Source organism: Coenobita brevimanus, chromosome 89 (genome assembly GCF_032717465.1).
Source record: "Coenobita brevimanus isolate Jiangsu-jjx chromosome 89, ASM3271746v2, whole genome shotgun sequence".
In the NCBI taxonomy this organism is placed as follows: domain Eukaryota; kingdom Metazoa; phylum Arthropoda; class Malacostraca; order Decapoda; family Coenobitidae; genus Coenobita; species Coenobita brevimanus.
In genome coordinates this window covers 32,000,461-32,024,438 of record NC_137042.1, presented here as the reverse complement: position 1 = coordinate 32,024,438, position 23,978 = coordinate 32,000,461, and the positions used below count along the sequence as shown (strand labels likewise).

At 40.6% G+C, this 23,978-nt stretch overlaps 1 protein-coding gene across 1 annotated transcript in view; it reads right to left on the bottom strand.

Moving 5' to 3' along the window:
- Positions 1-3,413: 3,413 nt before the first annotated feature.
- Positions 3,414-23,978, bottom strand: part of Septin4 (septin 4) — a 75,147-nt gene continuing 54,582 nt past the window's right edge. Inside the window, exons 2-9 of the mRNA XM_080281491.1 lie at positions 18,247-18,427; positions 15,795-15,887; positions 13,824-13,989; positions 11,899-12,049; positions 10,317-10,482; positions 8,351-8,484; positions 5,917-6,018; positions 3,414-3,692 (exon numbers count right to left, since the gene is read on the bottom strand). Coding sequence (XP_080137617.1) covers positions 3,573-3,692; positions 5,917-6,018; positions 8,351-8,484; positions 10,317-10,482; positions 11,899-12,049; positions 13,824-13,989; positions 15,795-15,887; positions 18,247-18,427 — 1,113 coding nt within the window. The 3' untranslated portion in view covers positions 3,414-3,572. The remainder of the gene's footprint in view (positions 3,693-5,916; positions 6,019-8,350; positions 8,485-10,316; positions 10,483-11,898; positions 12,050-13,823; positions 13,990-15,794; positions 15,888-18,246; positions 18,428-23,978) is intronic.

Below are 23,978 nucleotides of genomic sequence, written 5' to 3'. Positions count from 1 at the left end.
GATCAACCAGCTTCATTTCATATCTATATACTATACTGTGTTATTGGGTTCAGCATACCTGGAAAAGGCTAATATTGTGAAAGCTTTGGTTATGTATGATATCAGCATATAGAAGACAAACTCTTCTAATTAATTTAATACATTTGTGATTTATTGTACTATCACACTGATGAAGAGCACCCTCAACTAAGATAACTTTCATAATTATGACATGACATATCTCAGTGCCAGAAATGAAATATACATTCTGCAAGCAAGTCATAAGCATCCTTTCATAATACTGTACATTACACATCTCTCACTGCATTCACAGCTGTCAGTATCTAGTCCTACAGGTGAGATGTCAGAGAAGTGGTGAATTTAATGCAGTTAACACTCTTGCTATTACTGTATAAGTAACACAAATAAGGCAAGAACTATAGCTACAGTGCTGATATCTCCAACCACTGTACAATACTGTACTTAAAAGATGATTTGGTCGCAGATATGGCAGTGATAATTACTGAAGTGATTATTTGGTATACAATTTCAAATTGAGCTGTGTATTGCAAACATACACATACCTGGTGTACATTATTTATGTTTCATATTATTAAAAACATACACTAGCCATCCAACAATCCTTAAATTTCTCGTGTACCTGAATTACCTACAAGGTATCATAATATAGGTAAACAAACAAACAAGCAAAAAATGAGAGGACAGCTCCAGTGCATGGAAGAAAGAAAGAAAGAAAAAAAAAGTCATCACTTTTTGTACATGTTTCATGTACTCTGATTCAGTGAGCTGATTCCAGAGTAATGGTAATCTTTTTAAAATGCTTTCAGTGCTTTTCTGAACTAGTTACATGCTGCAAATATCTAGATGAATCTTGCTGCCAAGTAATGTATAAGGCATACTAAATCTTGATAAATCTGTTGTGGTAATCTAATTCCTGTATACTCATACCGTACTAAGCAAAAATACTGCAAATCATCATCATATCATCAACCAGACCTCCTTTCCCACCCTAGGGCAGGGTGAGGAGTAGTAACGTCCAGAGAGCTCAAGTTTGCCCAGTTCAGTGGGCTGTGCTTCCATTCACTCATCATTCAAGTCCCCCAGAATCCTGGCTCTATCTGATACTGTAAATCAATATTAAATAATTTCTGAGACACAGTAGTACATAAGGAGAATACTTTCGACATAAAGATAATTGTCTAGTACATGAAGTATAGACATTACTACACTGAGAACTTGTTGAACTTCTGCTTCCCCAAATGAAAACTGGGAATACCTGGCCAGCTGTACAAACTGCCAAGTGAAAAGCCATATAACCATATTACTATGCAAGAGTTAGTTTGCATTAAACATCAAAACATGGAGCTCAGTATCCCAGTAATGTAATCTTAGAGTTTTGATGTGATCTATCTTCATGTATTGTATAAATGGTAACACTACTTTTTTTACAGTGCAATGCTAGTAATGCATAAGACTGCTACAGAATTAAGGTATTGGAACTTAGAAGCTGATCAGATTCTTGCAAACATGTATGAATTCTCAGACCTCAGAAGGGTTTCCTGTGGTGAACAAAATCATCTGGCAGAGTAAAACAGATGAGACACATCATGAATGCTTCAAGGTAAAATTAAGATAGTTTCTTAACCCTCAAACTTCAGGAGGATTCTCAGTGGTTACCAAAATTATCAAGCATTAACCAGAATAAACCTGACAAGCTGTCTCCCAAGTTCTAATGGTTAATGTCACAGACAGCATGGATTATTGCATTAACATATTCAGTGATGTAAGGCAATGAACTGCAAGTGATGCTGATAATACTAGTATTATTAAGAATCACATTTTTTTTAAATCCCTGGCTCTTCAATACATGACACTGGTGACACAGTTTACCAAGCACAATGAGCTATCTCAACGTTTTAACTCCTCCACCTTGATGATGGCTTGGCCATTTTATTCAAATTACCATCAGTTATTTATTGATGGTGGTAGGTGGTGGCGACCATCATCCACTCACTTGATGTAGTGCTGCCTACTTCTTCCTTAACCTTCATCATTGTTTTTCTGTGTCTGCCCTCCTCTTTTCCTATTTCTCCCATCTTTCCTGTCACTTCTTATTGCTTTTCTTTCCTTTACAGGAGGCTTTACATTGAGTGACAAGCCAAATGGTTTCCTGTAAGCCTGGAAACCATTTACAACGCTGGGTGGTAACCATATAACCAACCCATACGTGTTCCCTACGTGTCAACAAGTGGGATGGTGGAGGGTTAGTGCCCCTCCCCGTAAAACAAATAACTCAAAGTCAAATGGCCACCCCTTACGGGATTATGGCGTCTGGCAATAGATAGATACATAGAATATTTACTGATCTTATATAACTGTGGTAGCAAAATTATTAACTATAGAAACACAGTATCTCACCCCTCCAGTTTGTAAAATCTCCTTTAAGCTGAATATAAAATCATCTGATGATGGAACCAATAACATATTAAAAATAAGTCCTCAATGTGAAGGGGCTACAGTATAACTACCCTGGTTTCATTAAATTCTGAATCTTTAAATAGAGAGATCTGATTCATGTGCAGTGCTGTTTATGTCTTGTACATGAGAGAGAGGATCCGTCAGATCTATAAAAAACAAAAATTATTAGAACTCATGTTTTTAAATATCATATTAAAAACACTGAAAATCAGTAATTACTCTTTCAACCAATTATTTGTGACATAATTATGTGATAGGAAAATGTTAGTGAAGTCCACTTATTAACATATATAATGTGATAAACAAAATATCAGATTCCTAAGCCCTTATACTTTGAATATAAACTACTGTATCATACTAACTGACATTAACAAAATCAAACAAACAAACCACTAATCCATTATATTTTTCTTGATATACACTCGTTTGGCAAATTATATGCAGGAACTGTTCAGAAACATTCCCCTTTTAGAATTCTGGTCCTACAACAGAACATCCATCCCATGTACCGGTATTTGTGCAGTATCTTCATGAAATATATATCCCCCCCATCATCCCTCCCTCCCCACCCACAACAGAATAAACATAAGAAACATTGATAATGACAATGATATGCGAGAGATTTCCAGGCAATGAATGTCAAGTTTAAGTTTTCTAAAATCATGAGTACCACCGCACTGATGTCTTAGTTATGAGTTTTGTGGTATGCAGTCTTTGGTGTACAGTATCACTGTTTCATTAATGGCCACTTATAATACAGTGCACATATAATAAATAGTTCAGGACACCAAACAGTAACAGCTGTCACAGCAGACACTGACACACAACAGTTTGTAAAAGAAACACACACACACACACACACACACACACACACACACACACACACACACACAAACACACTAAGTTTAACCTCCATGTCACACATAAACACAATCTATAGGTGTAATATCAGGAGGAACACCCACAGAGTTCAAAATGCAGTTCACTCACACCACCAGGCACTGACACAAGCTAGTTAGTGCCGGTCACTGTCACAAGCACACAGGGTTCAGATGTCGCCACATGAGACACAGACGACCAGCACGTGGGGTCGGTCACACATTCACCACAGAGTCTCGTTTACCCGGATCGAGGGACAGGGCAACTGATGGGTCCTTGCCAGATTCTTTGAGCTTTTCCTGCATCTGGCTCAACATTTCTTGCATGCGTCGAATCTGAAAAACAATGAAATGTCAACATCATTACTGTATCATCCTAACCTACAATCATACCTAAACAGAGATGAGATGAGTGGAATGTCATATGAATCAATTAGCTTTGTTATTCACACAATAGCAACTGGCACTTTCCCCCTCCTCCTCCTCCTCCTCCTAATCATCATCACCATCAAAATTATCATCATCACCTTCCTCCTAGTCATTCCTACCCTAATTTCTACTGAAAAACGCAGTGGGTAGGACTCGTAAATAAAAAATTGAAAGAACAGAAGCAGGTCACCTATAAACATTGTTCCAAGTAAAAGGGACCATATATTCATTCAATCATTTTTTTCTGCCCTCTCAAAGGTAAAGCTATCCTTTTGTAGTTTTAGATGGTAAGCTGAGGCAACCACTACTGACTCACCTTGATGTAGTGCTATGTACAATTAACTCTCTACACAACACAATGATTTCTCATATGCTGCCAAAAGACCACTAACATGACATTTTGGTTCCCACAAGCAGCTACGATACTGATTTCATGCTACAGAGTAAGCATAAATGAGCAGTTTGAAACAAACTCTTTAATTAAAGACTCATTTTTTATCATCTTCCCTAGTGCTGACAAGGGGTCAACACATCATGGCACTGTGCATGAAATAGCTGTGGCATCCACCCAGGTGCTAAACCTCCTCATTTTTCCCTGCATTTTTTCATAAGAACTCTAGTCTGACCCACAAGTGCCCATAAAAGGACACCTGATCTCTACACAGTGTATATAATATACCGAATATACCGTACTGCACCTGTAGAATGACCCCGCAGAAGTAATAGCTTACCTGTGGCTGACAAGCCTGCCTGGCCAGTCAGAATGGGGCTAACAACAGCAACCCATTTGCCAACTTTATCTCCTCCTCCACCCAAGTACCTTAATAGACCGAGAAACCTACCTGACTCTTCCCTAACCAAACCTACAGTGAATTCAGAACATAAACAAGGTATTCATATGACTTAAACTAAGTGCACTTCCACCTTCATTAGTCCAGAATACTACAGCTAGATTAGTCTAATATGAGGATTCCAAAGCAAACTATCTATCTATCTATCTGTCTATTGCCAGATGCCCCAATCCTACAAGAGGTGGCCACAAACAAATCACCTCCATGTCATCCTGTCCCCCACCACTTCAATGACCTGCTCCCAGTTCACACCCCCCTCTCTCATATACCTCTCCACTCCATCCCTCCATCTCATCCTTGGCTTCCCCCTCCCTCTCCCCCCCTCCACCTCACTCACATACACACTCCTCATCAGTCTCTCACTCTCCATCCTCTCCACATGGCCAAACCACTTCAATGTGTTTCTCCTAACAGTTCCTATTACATGCACATCCACATTGCAATGCTCCATCACTTCCTCATTTAGCAAACTTACACATTATTAAACAGGAAATTTGGGAAATTATTAAAACACTGACAAAACTATTGTTACGAAAATAACAAAGAGAAAAAAATGGAAAATCATCAGAAAAAAATGTATGCTGCTTAAAATGATTTATACATTTACTGTATTTCTGAAGTAAAGCGAACAGCTTATGGTGACTTATGATTTACTTCTAAACCACACATTAGTTTTTGCTTCATCTTTCTTTATTACAAATAACTTGGCTACTCATGATGATACAATAACTGCCCTGTACAGGTAAAACTGCATAGCTGGCTATTAGCATGAGTAAAATACAGGTATTAGTGTTTATATATATGTGGTAGGTTCAGTGAACAATGCATTCACCTCATCAGTCTGATTAGTGTGATGCTCTCTGGCAAAAAAAATGATGCAGTCTTTGTCACTGGGAGAGAAAGTCTAGAGTCCAAACTAAACCTCAGTTTACTAGTGTTCATGTTGTGGAGTCAGCAACGTGTAGTATCTTATGACACCAAATTTGATGCAATCTGCATGTCAGAAAAGGCCATACACCTTTTAATATCATGCTATATCTGTCAAAGGTTACTGTCAGCCATCATGCAGTGTTACAGGGGGGATCCTCACATATAATGGATTACCGGTATCGGCTTTAATGGACCTGGATTTCCCCATATTAGTTTTGTATAGCGAGGGCCTACTGTAACGTACTGTTTAATACATCATTACATACAGACCAATAGAAATAGTAATTCCTGCCAATTAGATTTTAAAGGTACTCAACTGTATAAAGTGAACACTGTGGTCAAGTTCTTACCTCCTCATCTTTCTGCTGAAGGAGTTTGTCTGCATCTCCCACTGTGTCAAAGTTGGCTGCACTCTCACGTTTCAATTTATTTCTCTCCTTCAATGCCACTTGCTGGGAGGAAGAAGTATTGGATTGAGTTAAAAATCTCCAACATCCTCACCATGCAAAATTTATACAATAATAAATTTCAAAACTTTTTAAATGTTTTTGAATAAATATAAATGGACTGCATGTAAAAAAAAAGTCTGTACTGTGCCTTACACAAGCACAGTACTGCAAGGAATGTGTTACAGCCTAAGTATTTGTGATCAGGTTACAATCCAAAGGCTTGTGGTTGGAGTTATTGGTGCTGGTAAGACTGTGGTGCTGGGTGGTGATTTGAGTGACATGTGAGTGAACAGGTTCTAAGGTATGAAGGGATACACATGGGGTAGGGCTAAAAAACTGGATACAGTATGTCCTCCCCTAACGTGGGTATTTGCTTCCGCACCGACATCGCGTTAGACAAATATCGCATTACAGGGACTCCAGAAAACCCCATTTCCTTCCACACCCTGCCCAAATTCCACTTTTTTCCCCACTTGTGGTGCAATTTTTTGGGTACTCCCCAATTCAAACCTCCTAAAAGCATTAATATGGTTATAAAAAATACATTAGCTTGATAGGGCTTTTTTATTTATTGTACCTTATGTGAGGAGAAGAGCAGACACACATTGCTGGAGAAGCACCACAACACCAGGCAAGCTGAGGAGGATGGTGTGAGTAGGAAAGGGCTGAGTGGGGAACACGGGAGGCGTGAGGGAGGTAGGGGGGTCCTGATTGGTTGGGTGGCTGGAAGAGCGAGAAAGGCGAAGTGTGATTGGCAGGTGGTGACGTCAAGTACTGTGAGGCTGCACGATGCACACTGCGTCACAGCCCGCCCGGTTCAAATTACCATGTTACGCTAACGGTGCCCGCATTAGAATGTTCATTTCCTTCCGCAAAATCGTGCCACGTTAGAGCAATATCGCGCTAAAACAAACTGCGTTAAGGGAGGACTGACTGTACATACAGGGGGAGAAAATACTTGACTCTGGGGAGGCACAGAGCATGATAGTACTGTATCCAAAGCTACATAAATGAGCGTGGAAACTGATAACCTATGAGGGTGGGAGCATCCATAGCTAGAATGGCTACCATACTGTTAGGAAGCTACAGTAATTATTAATGTTAAAGTCATAAATGTAGATGAATGTGCAAACTTGCACAGTTTAATTATATGTGGTTTGTTACTGTGTGGTAGGTGGAGGGACTCATCTGTATTGTTTTCTTCAATGGCTTTACAATAAGTGACAAAACAACTGGTTGTGTAGTAACCATACAACCGACAAATAGACCTCTGGACATCTAATGAGCGAAGGCGCTTTATCCTGATGTGGCCCATAAAGCTCTAAATCCAAAGGGTGGTTGGGGTTTACTGCTCACAGCGCTGCTCAGGGAAAAGCAAAAGGTTGCTGAACTGAGCAGCTAAGTCCTGGGCTCAAATGCTCCTGATGGGGTAATAATGGACTGGATGGATGCACAGATGACATGTTGAGAAAATGTGAGGTGAAGAAAAAGACATAACTAGAAGCAGAGTATGGAAGCTAAAGAATCAGGTAGAAAGGGAATTTTTCTTTCATGAAATGTGTAAAGAGGTGGCAAGATGATGTGCCACAACCTATGGCTTTAAGAAAAACAATGTTCTCAAGTAGGATCTCTTAAAAGTCACTAAAGTGGCTGAACAAGGGGCCCTCCAAGTGTCATGGTGGTGATATGAGGAGGTGGATATAGTAATGTATATGAGAAAAGCTGATTGCTTAGAGAATGGTAAAGTGGCTGTGATGGGAAGTAGTTCTCTTCAGCTATACATACAGCTAGAAGTGAGGTGCATAAGGCCAAGTTGCTGTTCCACGTGCAGAAACACTGATAGACAAATTAGATACAGTAGTACTGATTGTAGTAAAGAAGTATAGTACCTAGAGTAGCCAGACAAATGACAGGAAATAACAGGGCCTGGTGAACAGTGTGTGAGAAGAAATATGTAGCCTGGATGGTTATCAGTATTGCTGTGAGTAAACCAAGGATGCAAGGAGAACACTATAAAAAATTATTATTATGTAAAGAGATCTGGGAGTGTGAATCTCTTCTGTACAGCACCAAGAGACGGACCTAGGAGGACCAAGAAAAAAGTTCTCCATAATGACCTCAGGGTTAGGGGATTAGGCACAGAAGCTGTTCACAATATTGTAAAGAAGAAAGCCACCATCTGGTGAATAATGCTGACAAAGTGAACCATGTATAATGCCTTTCAAAATATATGCATTACAGTAAAATAGGTGGCTATGCTGTACTGGTTTATAAATTTAGTAAAATAAGTGACAAACAAAAAAGTCATAGCTCTATTGTATTGTATAAACAGTACCTGCATCTGTGATATACACTGAGCTCTGAAGTTCTCATAATGGACATCTTGCGTAACTTCCTTCATATCTTGCATATGTGTTGAGATGAGCATTGTTCGCAGCTTCACAAAGTCACAATGGGCAGCATTCTCAACTGCAAATTTCAAGATTGCATTAACAACACTGTCTGCAAATACGGTTAATAGTTATGCATAATAATCTACACATACTCCTTTCAGTACAATGACACCTACTGTATTTTATTTTTGGTTCTGGATTTGGATATCTTCCACTGATGGCACTGATATAATCAGGTGGCTTTGCTACCGAGTTATAAAAACGTCCCTCAGCTACCTCCCTACCCAATGAAATTAAGATCGTGGATTACAGAAGGGCAGTTCCAGCCTGCAGTCCAGTGGGTTCATGTCCAGATGAACGTGGGGTCACAGCAACAGCATATTTTATTATTTTTATCTGCAGATGATCTCACTCAGCTTATCAGAGGCTTTTTGAAAGGATGAGTTAGACATACCCTTCATTAAGTCTTCCATTAGTACGTGCCTTCTAAACTCCTTGAATCCAGGTGATATCCTTTTTAGTTATCCTTGCAGGTGATATCCCTTTTGGTTATTCTTGCTGCCACCAAATGATCTGATAGTCAATTAACAAAAGGTGTCTCATGTTGAAAATATTTACTAAGGCTACATCTAACTCCTCAAGCTTTAAAAGGCTACCCTAAAGGCGGCATCACACTGGGACAAAAGTGACTAATATGCGAGCCAGTTTTGTGAGCCGCTAGCCAAACTGACCACGGTGAGCAAGATTTTGCTTGTGAGGCGAAATGGATAACAATTTTTGCTCACAGCTTGATGTGTGAGATTAAAACTCAAATGAGCCTAAATTAATTTTGTCACTGGTGAGAAAACATTATGTTATTCACAGAAGGAAACTTGAACTAAAACTGTGAAGTAAATGTAATTTAATTCTAGAGGTTTTTATTCATTTCTATTCTTTTTTCTTGTGACAATTAATTAATATTTGGACACTCGGGTGACAAGCCGCGGAGGCTGTCTGTTTTGTTTCTAGACAACGAGTGGAAATCAGATTGTGACCAATTTTCGATATGGATCCTGCAGCAAGGAAAACTCTAGTTGACTGCCTTGTGGCTCTTGAGTTGCTGAAGTACGTGAGGCGGTTGCAGAAACTGAGAAAATTGGAATGGGTACTCCATGGAGGTTTGTTTAAAAAGCCACTGCTAGTCGTTTCAGCTTGCAAAAACACATGCTTGTGACAGCAAACTCAACTTTGCTAGCTGTTTTACCTCGCAAAAGCTGCTCGCATGTTAGCCACTTTTGACCCAGCCGCCTTAAGTTGAAAAAAATAAATACTCAGGACATGGCATGAATTTCATTAGAAAGACCTCTCCAGAGGCAAAGCGTTAATCTCTATCTATCTATAGCCAGACACCATAATCCCGTAAGGGGTGGCTGTTAGTCTTTGAGTTAGTTGTTTTACAGGAAGGGACACTAACCCTATGCTAACCTACTTGCTGACATGTAGGGAACATGTATGGGTTGGTTATAAAGTTACTACCCAGAGCTGTAAATGGTTTCCTGGCTTACAGAAGTCATTAGGCTTGTCACTCAATGTAAACCCACCTGAAATGGAAAGAAAAGTAATAAAATGTGACAGGAAAGATGGGAGAAATAAGAAGAGAGGAAGGCAGACACAGACAAAGAATGATAAATGTGAAGGAAGTAGGCAGTACTACATCAAGTGAGTGGATGAGCATTGCCACCAACTACCACCATAAAGTGTTAAGCTGTACATAATTGTCTGCAAGTGGCAAACACAGGTAAAATATAAAAGACTTCATACTACAATGACATAGTTAATGGATAAAGTATGCAGGGTGAGAGTTAAAAATCTCTACCAAACTATACCAAAATAACCTGTGTGTTTTGTCTTCCATCTTTAGCATACTACCTTCCACAATACCCCAAGGATACTGTCGGCCTCTCATCTTCTTGCCTGCCACTTCAATAACACAGTTTGAGCCAATCACAGCAAAGGGTATGGATGCTTTCAGTTCTCTGTCTTGTTGCTTGAAATCTTCATCCTCATCTGAATCACATTCAGGGAACTGGTAGATCTGTGGCAAATGTACATCACACATGATATTCATACAAGCTTGACATACAGTCATCATCATTATTAATAACCTAATTCTAATTTCTATAATGTGCGATGGCAAAAAATAAGAAGATGACCAGGAAATATGAAAGTCGGTGCATCTGTTCCTGCCACTCATTCAAATGCTACTGTACTCTTAAATATATATATATACTGTATATATATATATATTCATCCATCCATCATCCAATCCTACGATGCCCCATGAGAAGCATAGGAGCCCTGTGCTAGGCAAGTTGGTCCTGACATTTAAGATGAGAGTGACCAGCCTCACTCTTCTCTGAGTGGCATTACGTGAGCAATAAACTCCAACCACCACTTGGATATAACCTTCACTGGCTCGATCCTATTGGAGCGCCGTAATTACTCACTAAACCACCAGGCACCAAAATTTGGCTATATGGTTACCATCCAGCATAGTAAATGGTTTCCTGGTGTACATGAAACCGTTTGGCTTGTCACTCAATGTAGCGTCACCCACAGAAAGAAGGAAGAGGAAAGAATGAAGGAAAGAAAGACAGGAGAGGGAGTGTAAGTCATCCGTAGGCAGAAGGACAAGGAAAGGATGAAGGAATGAAAGACAAAAGAGGATGTAGGGAAAGAAGGATAGAGGAGAGGAAAGGGCAGATACCCGAGAGCAGCACTACACTGAGTGAGTGGATGGTGAGTGCCCCCACCTACCACACACACACACACACACACACACACACACATATATATATATATATATATATATATAATGTACAGTGATCATAATCTTCAATTTCTTCCTTCCACCTGGGAACCCCCTAACAGTGGATGATCAAGACAAAATTGCCTCTAGGCTAATGTCCTCACATACCTCTAACTATTTGCCACTGGACTTCCTCAACATTCCAAAGAAAGTGAGCAGTAACCATTTCCACTGATATTTCCTTTCCCTTACTAAAACTGAATGCATATTCAAATCATATAAATTCCACTGTGATTGTGCTGAAATAATGTTTCCAATTCCAGAGTACTGTATAAATAAAAGTACATCAAATCCCACATTACCCCTTACAGGGTGTAGGGGGGATTGAGGCAATGCTATTAGGGCTCAGATCATTTAAGGAGAGAAGATCAAACTACTTCCTTGTCAGCATTTTTACACAACAGAATAACCTCCAGTCAACTCAAGAGGGCTTGAAGTGTTGTGCACAAAGTATAGTCTTCATCCATAACTTAAGTGCAAAACTGACATTATTTTCCAGAAACTAATGGGTGCTCAACATGACTCCATGACTATTTACAATGCAAGTGAACTGACAGACATTCAGTACTTAAAGGACAATAGATTCCAAATCATTATATATCTGAGCAATAATGATACTAGAAAGTCACCTCTTTCTCTTACCTTGATTTTGTTTGTTTCGATGTCATTGACGATGTTGGACTTTAGTTTGTTTATTTCAGCTTTGGTTAATGTGTCAGACTTGGCAATCACTGGAACTATGTTTACCTTCCGGTGCAGGCGACGCATGAACTCAACATCCATCTGCCGCAACCTATGGTAAATACATTAGGTTTGATGAAACAGGATGATTATGCCAAAAAATATATATATATAGCATTTAAATGCAATGAAAAAAAGGAAAGACGTAAAAAGCTGAATCATATCAAATTAATATGCTACCATACTTCCTCACTGGTGAGTATAGAAGTTAAGAAGTCACTGCAGGATAGTATTGTGATCCCTAATCTGACGTATGGAAGTGAGGCGTGGACCTTACAAGAGGGGAACAAGTCAAGAGTGAGAGCAGTGGAAATGAGTTACTTGAGAGGAGCATGTGGAGTGACATGGAGGGATAGGTTGACGAATGAAAAAGTGAAGGAACGTTGTGGGGTGGATGTGGATGTGGTTGAGAAGATTAGGAGAAATACACTGAGGTGGTTTGGACATGTGAAGAGAATGGAGAATGAAAGACTGACTAAGAGGGTGTATGTAGGTGAGGTGGAGGGAGGGAGAGGGAGGGGTAGACCGAGGATGAGGTGGAGGGATGGAGTTGAGAGGTATATGAGGGAGGGGGGGGGTGAGTTGGAGGTAGGGTAGTCAAATGGTGGGTGACAGAGCGACTTGGAGGTGTTTTGTCTGCGGCCACCCTTTGCGGGATTAGGGCGTCGGGCTATAGATAGATAGACTTCCTCATAATGAATCCTCATGGTCATAATTCTGCCAAAAGTTTAACCAAATCCCAGAACCAGGCACAGTAGTTACTTCCAAATAGTTGATTGATATTACTGAAAACAATGAGTACCAGATATTTAATAACACTTTCACCAGTGTGAGTCTTTACTGGGACTTTGATAACTTGTGGCCAAGTTTCCTACCTAAGAGTGATAACTGTGAGGTTGATTGCCAGACTTGTAGTCACACTTACTATGGCTAGCTTATTTAATTCAGCTGTGATAAGAACAGTCCCCTATTCTATAAAAGTTAAACATTTAATCAGATGCAGTATTTAGGGAAATTGCTCCATTACATGTAACAGTAAGATATTACTTATTATCAAAAGAAATTTCAGAGAGAGAAAGGAAGAACCGAATATCTGTGACGTTGGGTAGCTGATATGCTGAGTCTACTAATAAGCCCATATTGTGCTGTGTAACCAAACTGGTGTTATTGAACCATGAACATCTATAGGTAAAGATAAAGGAAGAGGCAGATCTCATGAGGTCCTTTGCGAAGGTGCTCATCTCCATAACTTAGGCCTTCGAGCCAGTGGCAAATTATTAATCCACTATTTTGAGATACAGGACCACTGCATCACCCAGGTTAACACTGCTGACTTCTCTGGGTATTATCCTATGTACTCATTCTACCTACAGTTATCCACAAACTATGCATGGACACCTGAGATAAATGGTGCCAGCCATCCACACCAGGATTTAAACCTGCGATTCTCAAATTATGGGTCGCGACCCAAAGGTGGGTCACGACAGGAGTTTTGATGGGTCGCAGGGACATGAAATAGGCCTAATGCTTTCAATGTAGGTCTATTTTACTTAAGTAACTGATATTGTAATTATCCTTATTACATTATTAGCAGACTCTTAATACCTTCAATAGGCTATATACCAGTTACTCTCTCTCTCTTTGATTTTTTTACCCCGTGGGTTGCAAAGTCTTTATTCTAAATAGGGTCACCCACTAAAAAGTTTGAGAACCACTGATTTAAACCCTGGCGGTAACAGACCAGCAGTTTCGTAGTTTGGGAATGCTAACCACTCGACTACCACTGATTGTCCTGCATAATATTACATCCAGCTCTATCCTATTACCCATGGCCATAAGGAGGGACGAAATAAAGGCAGCAATGAACACGATGGTCCTGGATATTCTTGCGATTGAGACCAGATTCATCTTGGAAGAACTTGTTAAACTGCTCATCGACATAGCGTTCCACTGATTTCCAGCCCTCTTCACAATTAACTGCATCACCAAATCCTGTTGAGGGACAACTTGTTAGTATACATATGTGAAATTAGAGCAACATATACAGTGCATACAATGATGTATTATTATATCTTACTTCTGCTACCTCTAGAAATATTCCTTCTGCTTAAGATACTTTTTTTTTTTTTTTTTTTTTTTTAATGGAGGGGTTGGACATAATTTTACCACCACCAAGGAGTTTTTCTTAACTGAATAAGGCTATCTAGTAGCAACAAGAATAAAGTGCTGTACAAAGGACATTAACCACAGCTAAGATGTTAATATAAGTCTCAGGGCAAAAGCAAAATAAACACTCTAAGGTGGTATGGCTATGTGAAGCAAATTGTATAGTTTCATATCATTTTTAAAGGCTCGAACATGCTTGCATGTGTTGGCCTTGGTCACCTAATGGTGGCTCTGCACGTTACTCAGTCTCAAGCAGCCTCCCAATTCAGTCTCTTATCCCTGAGTTCATATTCTATGACCTCATCTCAGGTCTTTTTTGGTCTGCCTCTTGCAACCCTACCCCCAGCATTCACACCTAACACATTCCACAGCCAATTGTTTCTTCCATCCTCTCAATGTGGCCAAACCATCAATCTACCCCTCCTCATCACAAGACCAATACAGTACATTCAAGTTCCATTCTTCCTCTCAACTCTTCAATTGCAGTCGTAGCCCCCCAGGCCTCACATTCAAGGATGAACTGCACATTCATCTAATCACTGTCATCTCTTTATGCCTATGAATATCCTCTTCCTTTACTGCCCAAGTCTCACTACCATATTGTAGTACACTCCTAACACATGTCGCATACAAGAATCCCTAAGTACGGTGGGAAAGCCTTTTCAATGTTAGGAGAGGCAAGAACTCCCTGGACTTTCTCCAACCACCACTTACCCTAGCCACAGAGCTAGCTCAAGCCCCACCTCCAGCACATAACATGTCCCCAAATAAAAAAAACTCCTCCACACACTCAAGGGACTTTCCAGCATGATCAAGCCACATGCACCTCTCAGTCTCTACATGCTCCCTCTGACACACTGCACACATGAAACCAGCATTATTTCACAGCCTACCTCTAAAACCATTACATCTCTTATGCACTCACTTATCAAAAACACTGCACAAGATGGAGTTACTTGCCACACCTTTGTGGCAAAGTGCACATGGCCACACTCCTTCTGCTTTGACATTACCGCCACTAGCTACAGACAACATCATTTTTGTTTTATCAATGTATACTCTCAAACCCTTGTGCCCTATTCCATCTCCCCACTTCCAACATTTTTACTCTGCCACTCTTTCACCCTATGCAATCAACACCGAGTCATCAGCATACAACAACTCCCATGGGAATCCACTTCTGAAGTCATGTGAGAGAGTACTCTCAAACCTTTTTGCTTCATTCTACCTCTTTCCTTCCTAAACCTTTCCTCCACCTCCTTTTCAAAAGCCACTTTTCTTTTCTTATGAGCACAATGCCTGGGGATTGAATTGTGTTCAAATGGATTGTCTGCCAGACATAAATATATCCTATGTCTGCCTGTGAAATGAACCTATATGATATTTGTGTAATGAGCCTTCATTATAAGGTACTTTTCTGACTACTAAATCCACAGTATAGCATTAAAGAAAACCTGCCAAATCAAAGTCCAGTTACTATCAGTAAAGTTGGTTTATCAGTTTCCTCAACCAGCTGTATGAAAACAGCTATGGTATTTTGGAGCATTTCCCAGACTCATAAGAACAGCCTGTAAACAAGTCTTTAACACAACCCCATACACATGCAGCACATACACACTCTTATATGTTACCTGGTGTGTCAACTACCGTGAGCCGTAGCTTGACGCCTCGCTCTTCAATTTCGATGGTTTTCTTCTCAATGGTTACCGTCTTCTCCACCAAAGCTGCCAACAATCAATTGTGTTAGTGCAAGATTATAAAAAGTAAAATGATGACAGCTTTTCATCCGTCCTGACCAGGGGCGCACCCAGAAATTTTCTAAGGGGGGAGCCCCGTAGTGAGGTGAGGTCAGGTAGGCCTAATCTGATAGTTACAGGGAGGTCACATGCAGGTTTAGAGTCAGGGAGCTGCTGGCTCATGTGTTACTCTATGTTTGTACCGGCCATTTTTTCATGTTTTGCTGTTATCGAAATAAATATATATAAATTTTTAAAGGACCCAGAGAGCTATGGGGGGGCCCCGAGCCCAGTGGCCCCCCCCCCTGGGTGTGCCCCTGGTCCTGACAATCAATTACTAAAGTAAAGTCAAAATTTACACTGTACTGCCACTTCTGACTCCATTTTTCATCAATCATGTATAATCAACTCTATTCAGTTTTTAAATAAGGAAAAAAAAATCTTAATCACATTTAGTAAGCTACTAAATTATCTTGATGAAAGCCACCCATTTTATGTGAAGGCCTTCCATGACAAAAAGAGACTTCCCTTCATATTGGAAAATGGAGGCTTTCATTTGACACAAAAGGTAGACACCAATGAAGGATCCCTGTTTTTCTATGAAGGCAAGTTGCAACAAGCAGACGCCCCTGTTTCCAATACAGAGCACTCTGCGACAAATGTGGAGTCTCTCTGTTAGAAAAAATGGCACCTCACTCATGGCACTGCTAAAAATATAGCCACAATCCAGTTCAGCAGGAGTCACACTTAACTCAAGCAGCTATGTTAAAATGAGACTTATTGAAAAAACTGATATTCACTACTCTCTTTTAGTTATAACATAAATTACAATGCACATGATACAGTTCAATTAAAAATTATGCAAAGATTTAGCTACTATGTTGAAACTGTTTGCCTTACCAGGTAGGCCCATCAACTACAGGCAAGCAACCATCCTTGCAAGACTATCCTGTGGCATGAACTGATATTCCCATGCAACTTACAGCACTTACCCATAGAGAGGTGCAGGGATTAGAGTGGAGGTTTGGTTACTGGGTGGATGCCACATTTGCATCTCTCCACCCAGTTAACTGCGGCACCACTGTAGGCTCCATATCACCCCGTTATGTGGCTATATAATGACCACCAAATGCTGTACATGGTTTCCTGAGCTCCAGGAAACAATCTTACTTGTCACTCAGTGTAGAGCCACTGAATGTTGGAAGAACAGTAATAAACAGTGACAGAGAGGATGGAAGAAACAGGAAGACAGGAGGGCATTTACAATGTAAATAACAAGAGCAGTGTAAATACTTAGTGCCATAGCAATATGGAAAAAAAAAACATGACAAGGTTTTCACGGGAATAAAGAAGAAACGTTGTGCTTCTGAGAGTGAGACTACAATTTTCAGAGGGGAAGAGTAGGGGAAGGGTTCCACAAGTAGTTTCATTACCGAGAGGCTCTGGAGAGGGAACACCCCCCCCCCTGTCCCCCTTGATTACATCCCTTGATAAAGGGACCAAACAAATGACATGGTACGGATTGTGACATGGAATGTAAGGGGTGCAAATGACGAGGCGAAAGAGATTGTCCAGGTGCTTGAGGGTGCAAAATCAGATGTACGGGGATTAACTGAAACTAAATGGAGAGTTGAGAGTGTGGCGGAATGGGAGTATGGGTGGGGTATATGCATGGGAGTGGATGAGAATGAGAGCGCAAAAGAAAGAGTGTGTATTGTTGTATGCAAGAAATGGAAGGAGAATATGAGACAGTCAGGATCAGCTGGCTCAAGGATTGTGTGGGTAAGATTGAAAGTTGGAATACAAATGTGGGTGACTGTGTGCGTATGTATGCACCAATAAAAGATTGTGCAAGCTGAGTGAAAGAAGAGTTCTGGACAAATGTGGAAGCATTTTTTTTTTTTTTTTAAGTGTACGACTCTGGCCATTGGCTTCACAGCCTGCTTTCAGGGCCCAGTAGTCCTCCTGCATTCCATACACCTCCTCATGTCATCACTTTGGCACTAACATCCACCGTCCACATTGAATACATGCTAGGGCTGTCTCATACAGGACTGGTGTATTGGTATTAGCAGGGGTATTTTTACGACATGTCGGCGGGTCTTATGGTAGATCAGTAAAGTCTGCTTTTAATGAAATTCAAATCCTTAAACTGTTCCCTGCTCCAGCCAGGATTCGAACCTGGGTCCATTTGGATCGCAGGCCACCTGTCTACCGGTTCGGCCACCGCCAGCATGGATATGTCTGAAAGGAATGAGTGTTTTTGATTGGAGATATGAGTGGAAAAGTAGGGAATGTGAAGGTGGATGGAGTAGTTGGTGGGTGGTTGATTTAAATCAACACTTACATTCACCAGTGGGAATCTTTCTATCCTTGTACAGGTCAGTAAGGAAGAGACTGTTGATCAGCGTGGACTTGCCCAGGCCTGACTCCCCTACCACCATCAGCGTAAAGTCAAACCCTCGTTTCACACTCTTCCGATGTACTTGCTCGGGGAGAGTCGCGAAACCAATGAATTCTTGAGCATTCTGTGAGGGAGGGAAAAGAAAACAAATTAGATGAATGATGTGGTTACACTTGAACAGGATTTGGTGATGAGAATGGCCATAATGAAAAACAGATATAACTTCATTACGAAGTTGCTTTTTTTTTTTTTTTTTTTTTTTTTTTTGGTGAGGGAAAAAGGTTAGGCTGTGGTGATGGGCATAAAAAACATGGATAAACTTCATGTGACAAACCCCATTCTTACGTGGCATAAAAGATGATGATGGTGGTGGTGATGATGAAAATGATGATACTGATGGTGAAAATGATGAATATGATGCTGATGATGTTCAGATGTGAAAATATGGACGAATACAGAACTACAGTATATCATTTCTTGAACATTGGTGTCAGATGTTGGAAAAATGGTGAAATGAGTGATAAAAAGAAGACGAATGAGTAGAGAATGAAATACAAAAAACGAATACAATATCTGGAATAAATAAATAAAATACATATATATATATATATATATATATATATATATATATATATATATATATATATATATATACATATATCTTTTTTATATATATTCTGAGAGAGAGAGAGAGAGAGAGAGAGAGAGAGAGAGAGAGAGAGAGAGAGAGAAATTCAAGATGATAATGAATAAGAATCAAAGAAAGAGACAGAGTAAGAGGGGCGGCAGTTTAAGAGAGGAGGGCTGGAATGAAGGAGGGGAGGAGGGAGGGGGAAAGGTGGGGAGGGAGAGTGGTGAGAGTGAGGGAAGAGGGGGAGGGGGGAGTGCGGAGAGAGGACTTGAGTACAGGGAAGGACAGGTGGAGCAGGAGGGAGGTGAGTGGAGGGAGAGAGAGGAATGTGGAGGATGAGTAAGGGAGGGTTGTGAGTAGAGGGAGGGCATGGATGGCTGGAAAGTCGAGGAAGGCGAGTGGGAGAGTGAGGACGGTGGAAAAACAGAAGGATGAGAATGGAGGGAGAGTGAGGAAGGGTGGAAAAGTAGAGGGATGATAATGGAGTGAGAGAGGGGTGAGATGTGAAGTACCAGTTACTCCATCATACACACATACCAGGGATACTTGGCGCACCAACCACAACCTGACCAGAAAGCTCACAGGTATATATCCTGCTTAACCTCTTCCAACTCCCCTCATTTCCTCACACCTCATCAAATTCCCATCCAACGAACCTTGACAAATCTACCAGTGACTACCTAATATATATATATATATATATATATATATATATATATATATATATATATATATATATATATATATATATATATATATATATATATATATATATATATATAATATACCGGTATGTGTGTGTGTGTGTATGTGCGTGTATGTGTGTGTACCTTTATCTGTCTATTTATTCATCTATCTATCTATCCATCTCTCTATCTATCTATATATAAGGGTTGGAAAAATAATATTTGTAATAAAATAATACGAAAAAATCGAGTTTTTAACATTTAAATCAGATTACAATCAGATGAAAAAAAAAAATCAACAAATTTACCTAGCTAATAACCTTGACTGTGTGATATGATTCTGGGAAGTTTGCACACTAATGTAAGTTACGCTAAAAAGAAGCATCAGCAAAGCCATTATAATTACTTAAATGCACGTGATGTAATGGGGTACCGTTGTTGTGGTGGTCCAGGCTAATCTGGATGTAAACCCGGTAGACTGTAGTTTCAAGTTGCCCTTCTGCAGCCCACTGTCTTCCTTTCGGGAGATCGGGAGGGATTTTAGGAACATTTGCATTAGTGGCGCTTATAACGGTACCATCACATGAAACATTCTCCCCAGCACCACTAAGGCAATAGGCTAAATGCACAAATAACTCCATCCGAGTCATGCATGAACAAAGAATGACAAAAAAAAAGGTAAATTCACTCAGTAACTGTACTAAGCCAGTATTTCTCACTGAGTGTCACACTCTGGGACAGATCCAGTATAAATGACACTACAAGTCACGTCTCAAGAGACAGGAACTTGGCCTACCCTGAACTACTCCTATGTGTTGTGATTCTACCTACTTCATGCTGTTAATATATTTTTACGTATGTAGTGGCAGATAATTTTTAAAAAAATGTGCAGAACTTTTTTTCCTTTTATCATTTCATTCCAAGTAAAGCAAAAAGGAATGTATCATATATATTTTTTTAATTCTCTGATTCCAGCCTGCTGAAATCACATGATTAAAAAATACATTATTTTACTCTCTCTCTCTCTCTCTCTCTCTCTCTCTCTCTCTCTCTCTCTCTCTCTCTCTCTCTCTCTCTCTCTCTCTCTCTCTCTCTCTCTCTCTCTCTCTCTCTCTCTCTCTCTCTCTCTCTCACACACACACACACACACACACACACACACACACAGGAAGGCAATGAGATGAACACAAGAAACAAAGGAAAAAAATTCGCCTCCTGACCACTCGTACATAATCCATCACTGTGCTTGAAAATAATAACAACAACAACAATAATAATAATAATGATGATGATAATACGGTATTAGTAATGACAGTAACAACAATAATAATAATAACGTGCCAATAAAAGAGCGAACAACAGTTATGCTGGAAAGAAATGTCAGGCCACAAAAGCCAGTGATGGGGAGCAGGAAGTGGGGGCGATAGTTGGTGAGGTCGGAGAAAGGGGGAGAGGGTGTGGGTCAGGGGAAGGAGAGAGGAGTGGGGAGAAGGGGTAGAGGAAAGAAAAGCAGGGTTGAAGGAGACGATCGAGAATAGAACGGAGACGAAAGGTTTGGAAGGCATGAGGGAGGAAAGGGAAAGACAACCATGGAGAAGGGAAGGAGGATGGGTTCGGAAAAAGGGACGGGGAAGGATAATGGGAGGGGAGGAAAGGAGGGAGGTAGAGGTAAAGGAGAGAGAAGTGGTGGGTAGAGGAAGATGTGGAACTAGGAAGGGGGACTGAGGGTGCAGTGGAGGTGGTGAAAGACAGGGATGTGGGGAAGAAAGAACGGAAGTGAGATGGAGGTGGGGAAGGGAAGAAAGAAGAGGTGGGGGATAGAGAGGGAGTGGAAGGGATGTCATCACTTCCGCATCAGGGCTGACATTCACCGACTTAGGCTGAATTCCGTCTCGTAGCTAAGGAAAAACAAGAAAGGGAGAGTTCTGATGCTTCTCGTGTCCCTTGTTATTCCTACAAAAATATTCCTGTGTTACGAGAGGGAGCTCATCTTTGGGTTGGTGAATCCGGGACCACAGTGCAGGCGTGGGGGGCGTCACCATCTCACTTCACAGGGTTCAAATTACAAGACCACTACGGCGGTTGGCGGGGTTCAAGTTACGTGATGTGTCCAGTGCCAATATGGGGTGATATTTTATATTTCATCCAAATTACGTGTCTATTCTTCTTTTATTTTTTTGTTCCTCAGTCCTTTTATTCAGTGATTACGCAACACTTCGAGACATTTAATACTCTACAACTCCATACACTGATATTACACAAATATATAAATGACAAACGACAGAATATTAAGATGTGATATGCAAAATAAGTTGCTAAGAATGAGATAGCACAAAGTCTCCTATGCCAAAGAATTACTTGCATTGATATCTGAAGTGAATTTTTTTATTTTTTTTCTTTTTTACGTAAAATAGTTATCAGCTTCCTCGCCTGTTTCCTGTTTACATACAGCCTATTGACTGACTTTATCAGTATAAACTGTTTCACTTTTCTTAATGATTTCGGAAAATAGGGTAGGCTACTAAAATAAGCTAGTTTTGCAAGATACACCACTACTCGTACTACCATTTTTTTAAATTAGTTACTGCTACCTTACCCTAATCTTATTGCAGCTACTACTACTACTACTACTACTATTATTATTACGACGACGACGGAGGCTACGACAAATGCACTCAAAATGGCATAAATACCTGTAACTTTCACTAAACCTGACTCAAACAGTTAAAAATACATTATATGTTCATCTCCAGTAAAAATTACGACTAAACGATACATTTTCTTGACGCGTAACCAGGATTTCTGACATTTAATTTTCCTTTTCAGTATAACTTTTGCCTCTCTCTCTCTCTCTCTCTCTCTCTCTCTCTCTCTCTCTCGCTCTCTTATCTTCTTCCTCTCACCTTTCACGTGTTTCCCCTAATCTTCTTCACTCTTTCGTTCCCCTCCCTGTTCTCACTCGCTCTCTCTCTAATCGAGTCACATTCCTCCCTCCACCCCCTCCTCTCCACTTCTCTCTTTATTTCATTCCTATACGAGTGTGATTGCCCTCATCTCTCTCTCTCTCTTTCTCTCTCTCTCTCTCTCTCTCTCTCAATCTATCTATCTCATGTTGTTCGAGAGAGAGAGAGAGAGAGAGAGAGAGAGAGAGAGAGAGAGAGAGAGCATCCGGGAGTGGAGTAACCTAAGCTAAGTGGGACTGGGTGAAGGGAGGGAGGGAAGGAGGATCTGGCACTCCACTCCCTCCACCTTCCCTCCATATTCCTCTTTCCTCTCTTCACTCATTATCTCCATCCTCTCCCTCTACTCTTTCTATTTCTTCCTTCCTCCCTCCCTCCCTACTCTCCCTCTCTCCCTCCTGACATTCCTACTCAGTCCTTCTCTCCCTCAATAATCTTCCCTCCTCTCTCTCTCTCTCTCTCTCTCTCTCTCTCTCTCTCTCTCTCTCTCTCAAGACTGAGCACATTATCTTTAATTCTATAATGTCTTAGTCTCGTCGCTGTTGGAGAGAGAGAGAGAGAGAGAGAGAGAGAGAGAAAGAGAGAGAGAGAGTTTTAGGTGTGTGTGTGTGTGTGTGTGTGTGTGTGTGTGTGTGTGTGTGAATGGTAACCTTATTCCTCTCACCTACACCATTCCCTCTCTTGTCCCCTCCCTCCCTCTACCCCTTCTATCCTCTCTCTCTCTCTCTCTCTCTCTCTCTCTCACGCACACACACACACACACACACACACACACACACACACACACACACACACACACACACACACACACTTTTAAGATCACCCACAAAACTCACTAACACAAATATTCTCTCTCTCTCTCTCTCTCTCTCTCTCTCTACTGAATAGAAACCCTAATGGGCATTCTTGACCATAAACGTCTTGTTTGCTTATCAAGAGTTGCAACATTTGAACTGTTTGTCATATTGTGAATATTACTGTGTGAATCTATGCACTGAATCAGGCCACTGATATCTCTTTTCGTTGTCCCGCCAGATATAAATATTTCAACACACACACACACACACACACACACACACACACACACACACACACACACACACACAAAGTATCGAAGCTTATTCCACTGGAAATAATATGTCACAAAAGAAGACGGATACTGGTGAGCAATATTTAATCCTGGTCTCCGTTAGTACTCCTACATTCATGAGCACGTACTACTAATACTTTCGCATACCCATTTTTGTATTGTTACACGCACATTCACAGGGTAACGGGTTAATCAAGGACGGCTCACATACAACGCTTCACTTCCACTCCGCCCACCAATTTCTCGTGTATTGTGGGGACGGCTCAGCCAGTGTTATCTGTATTTGCTTTGAATCATATCTTCATTTC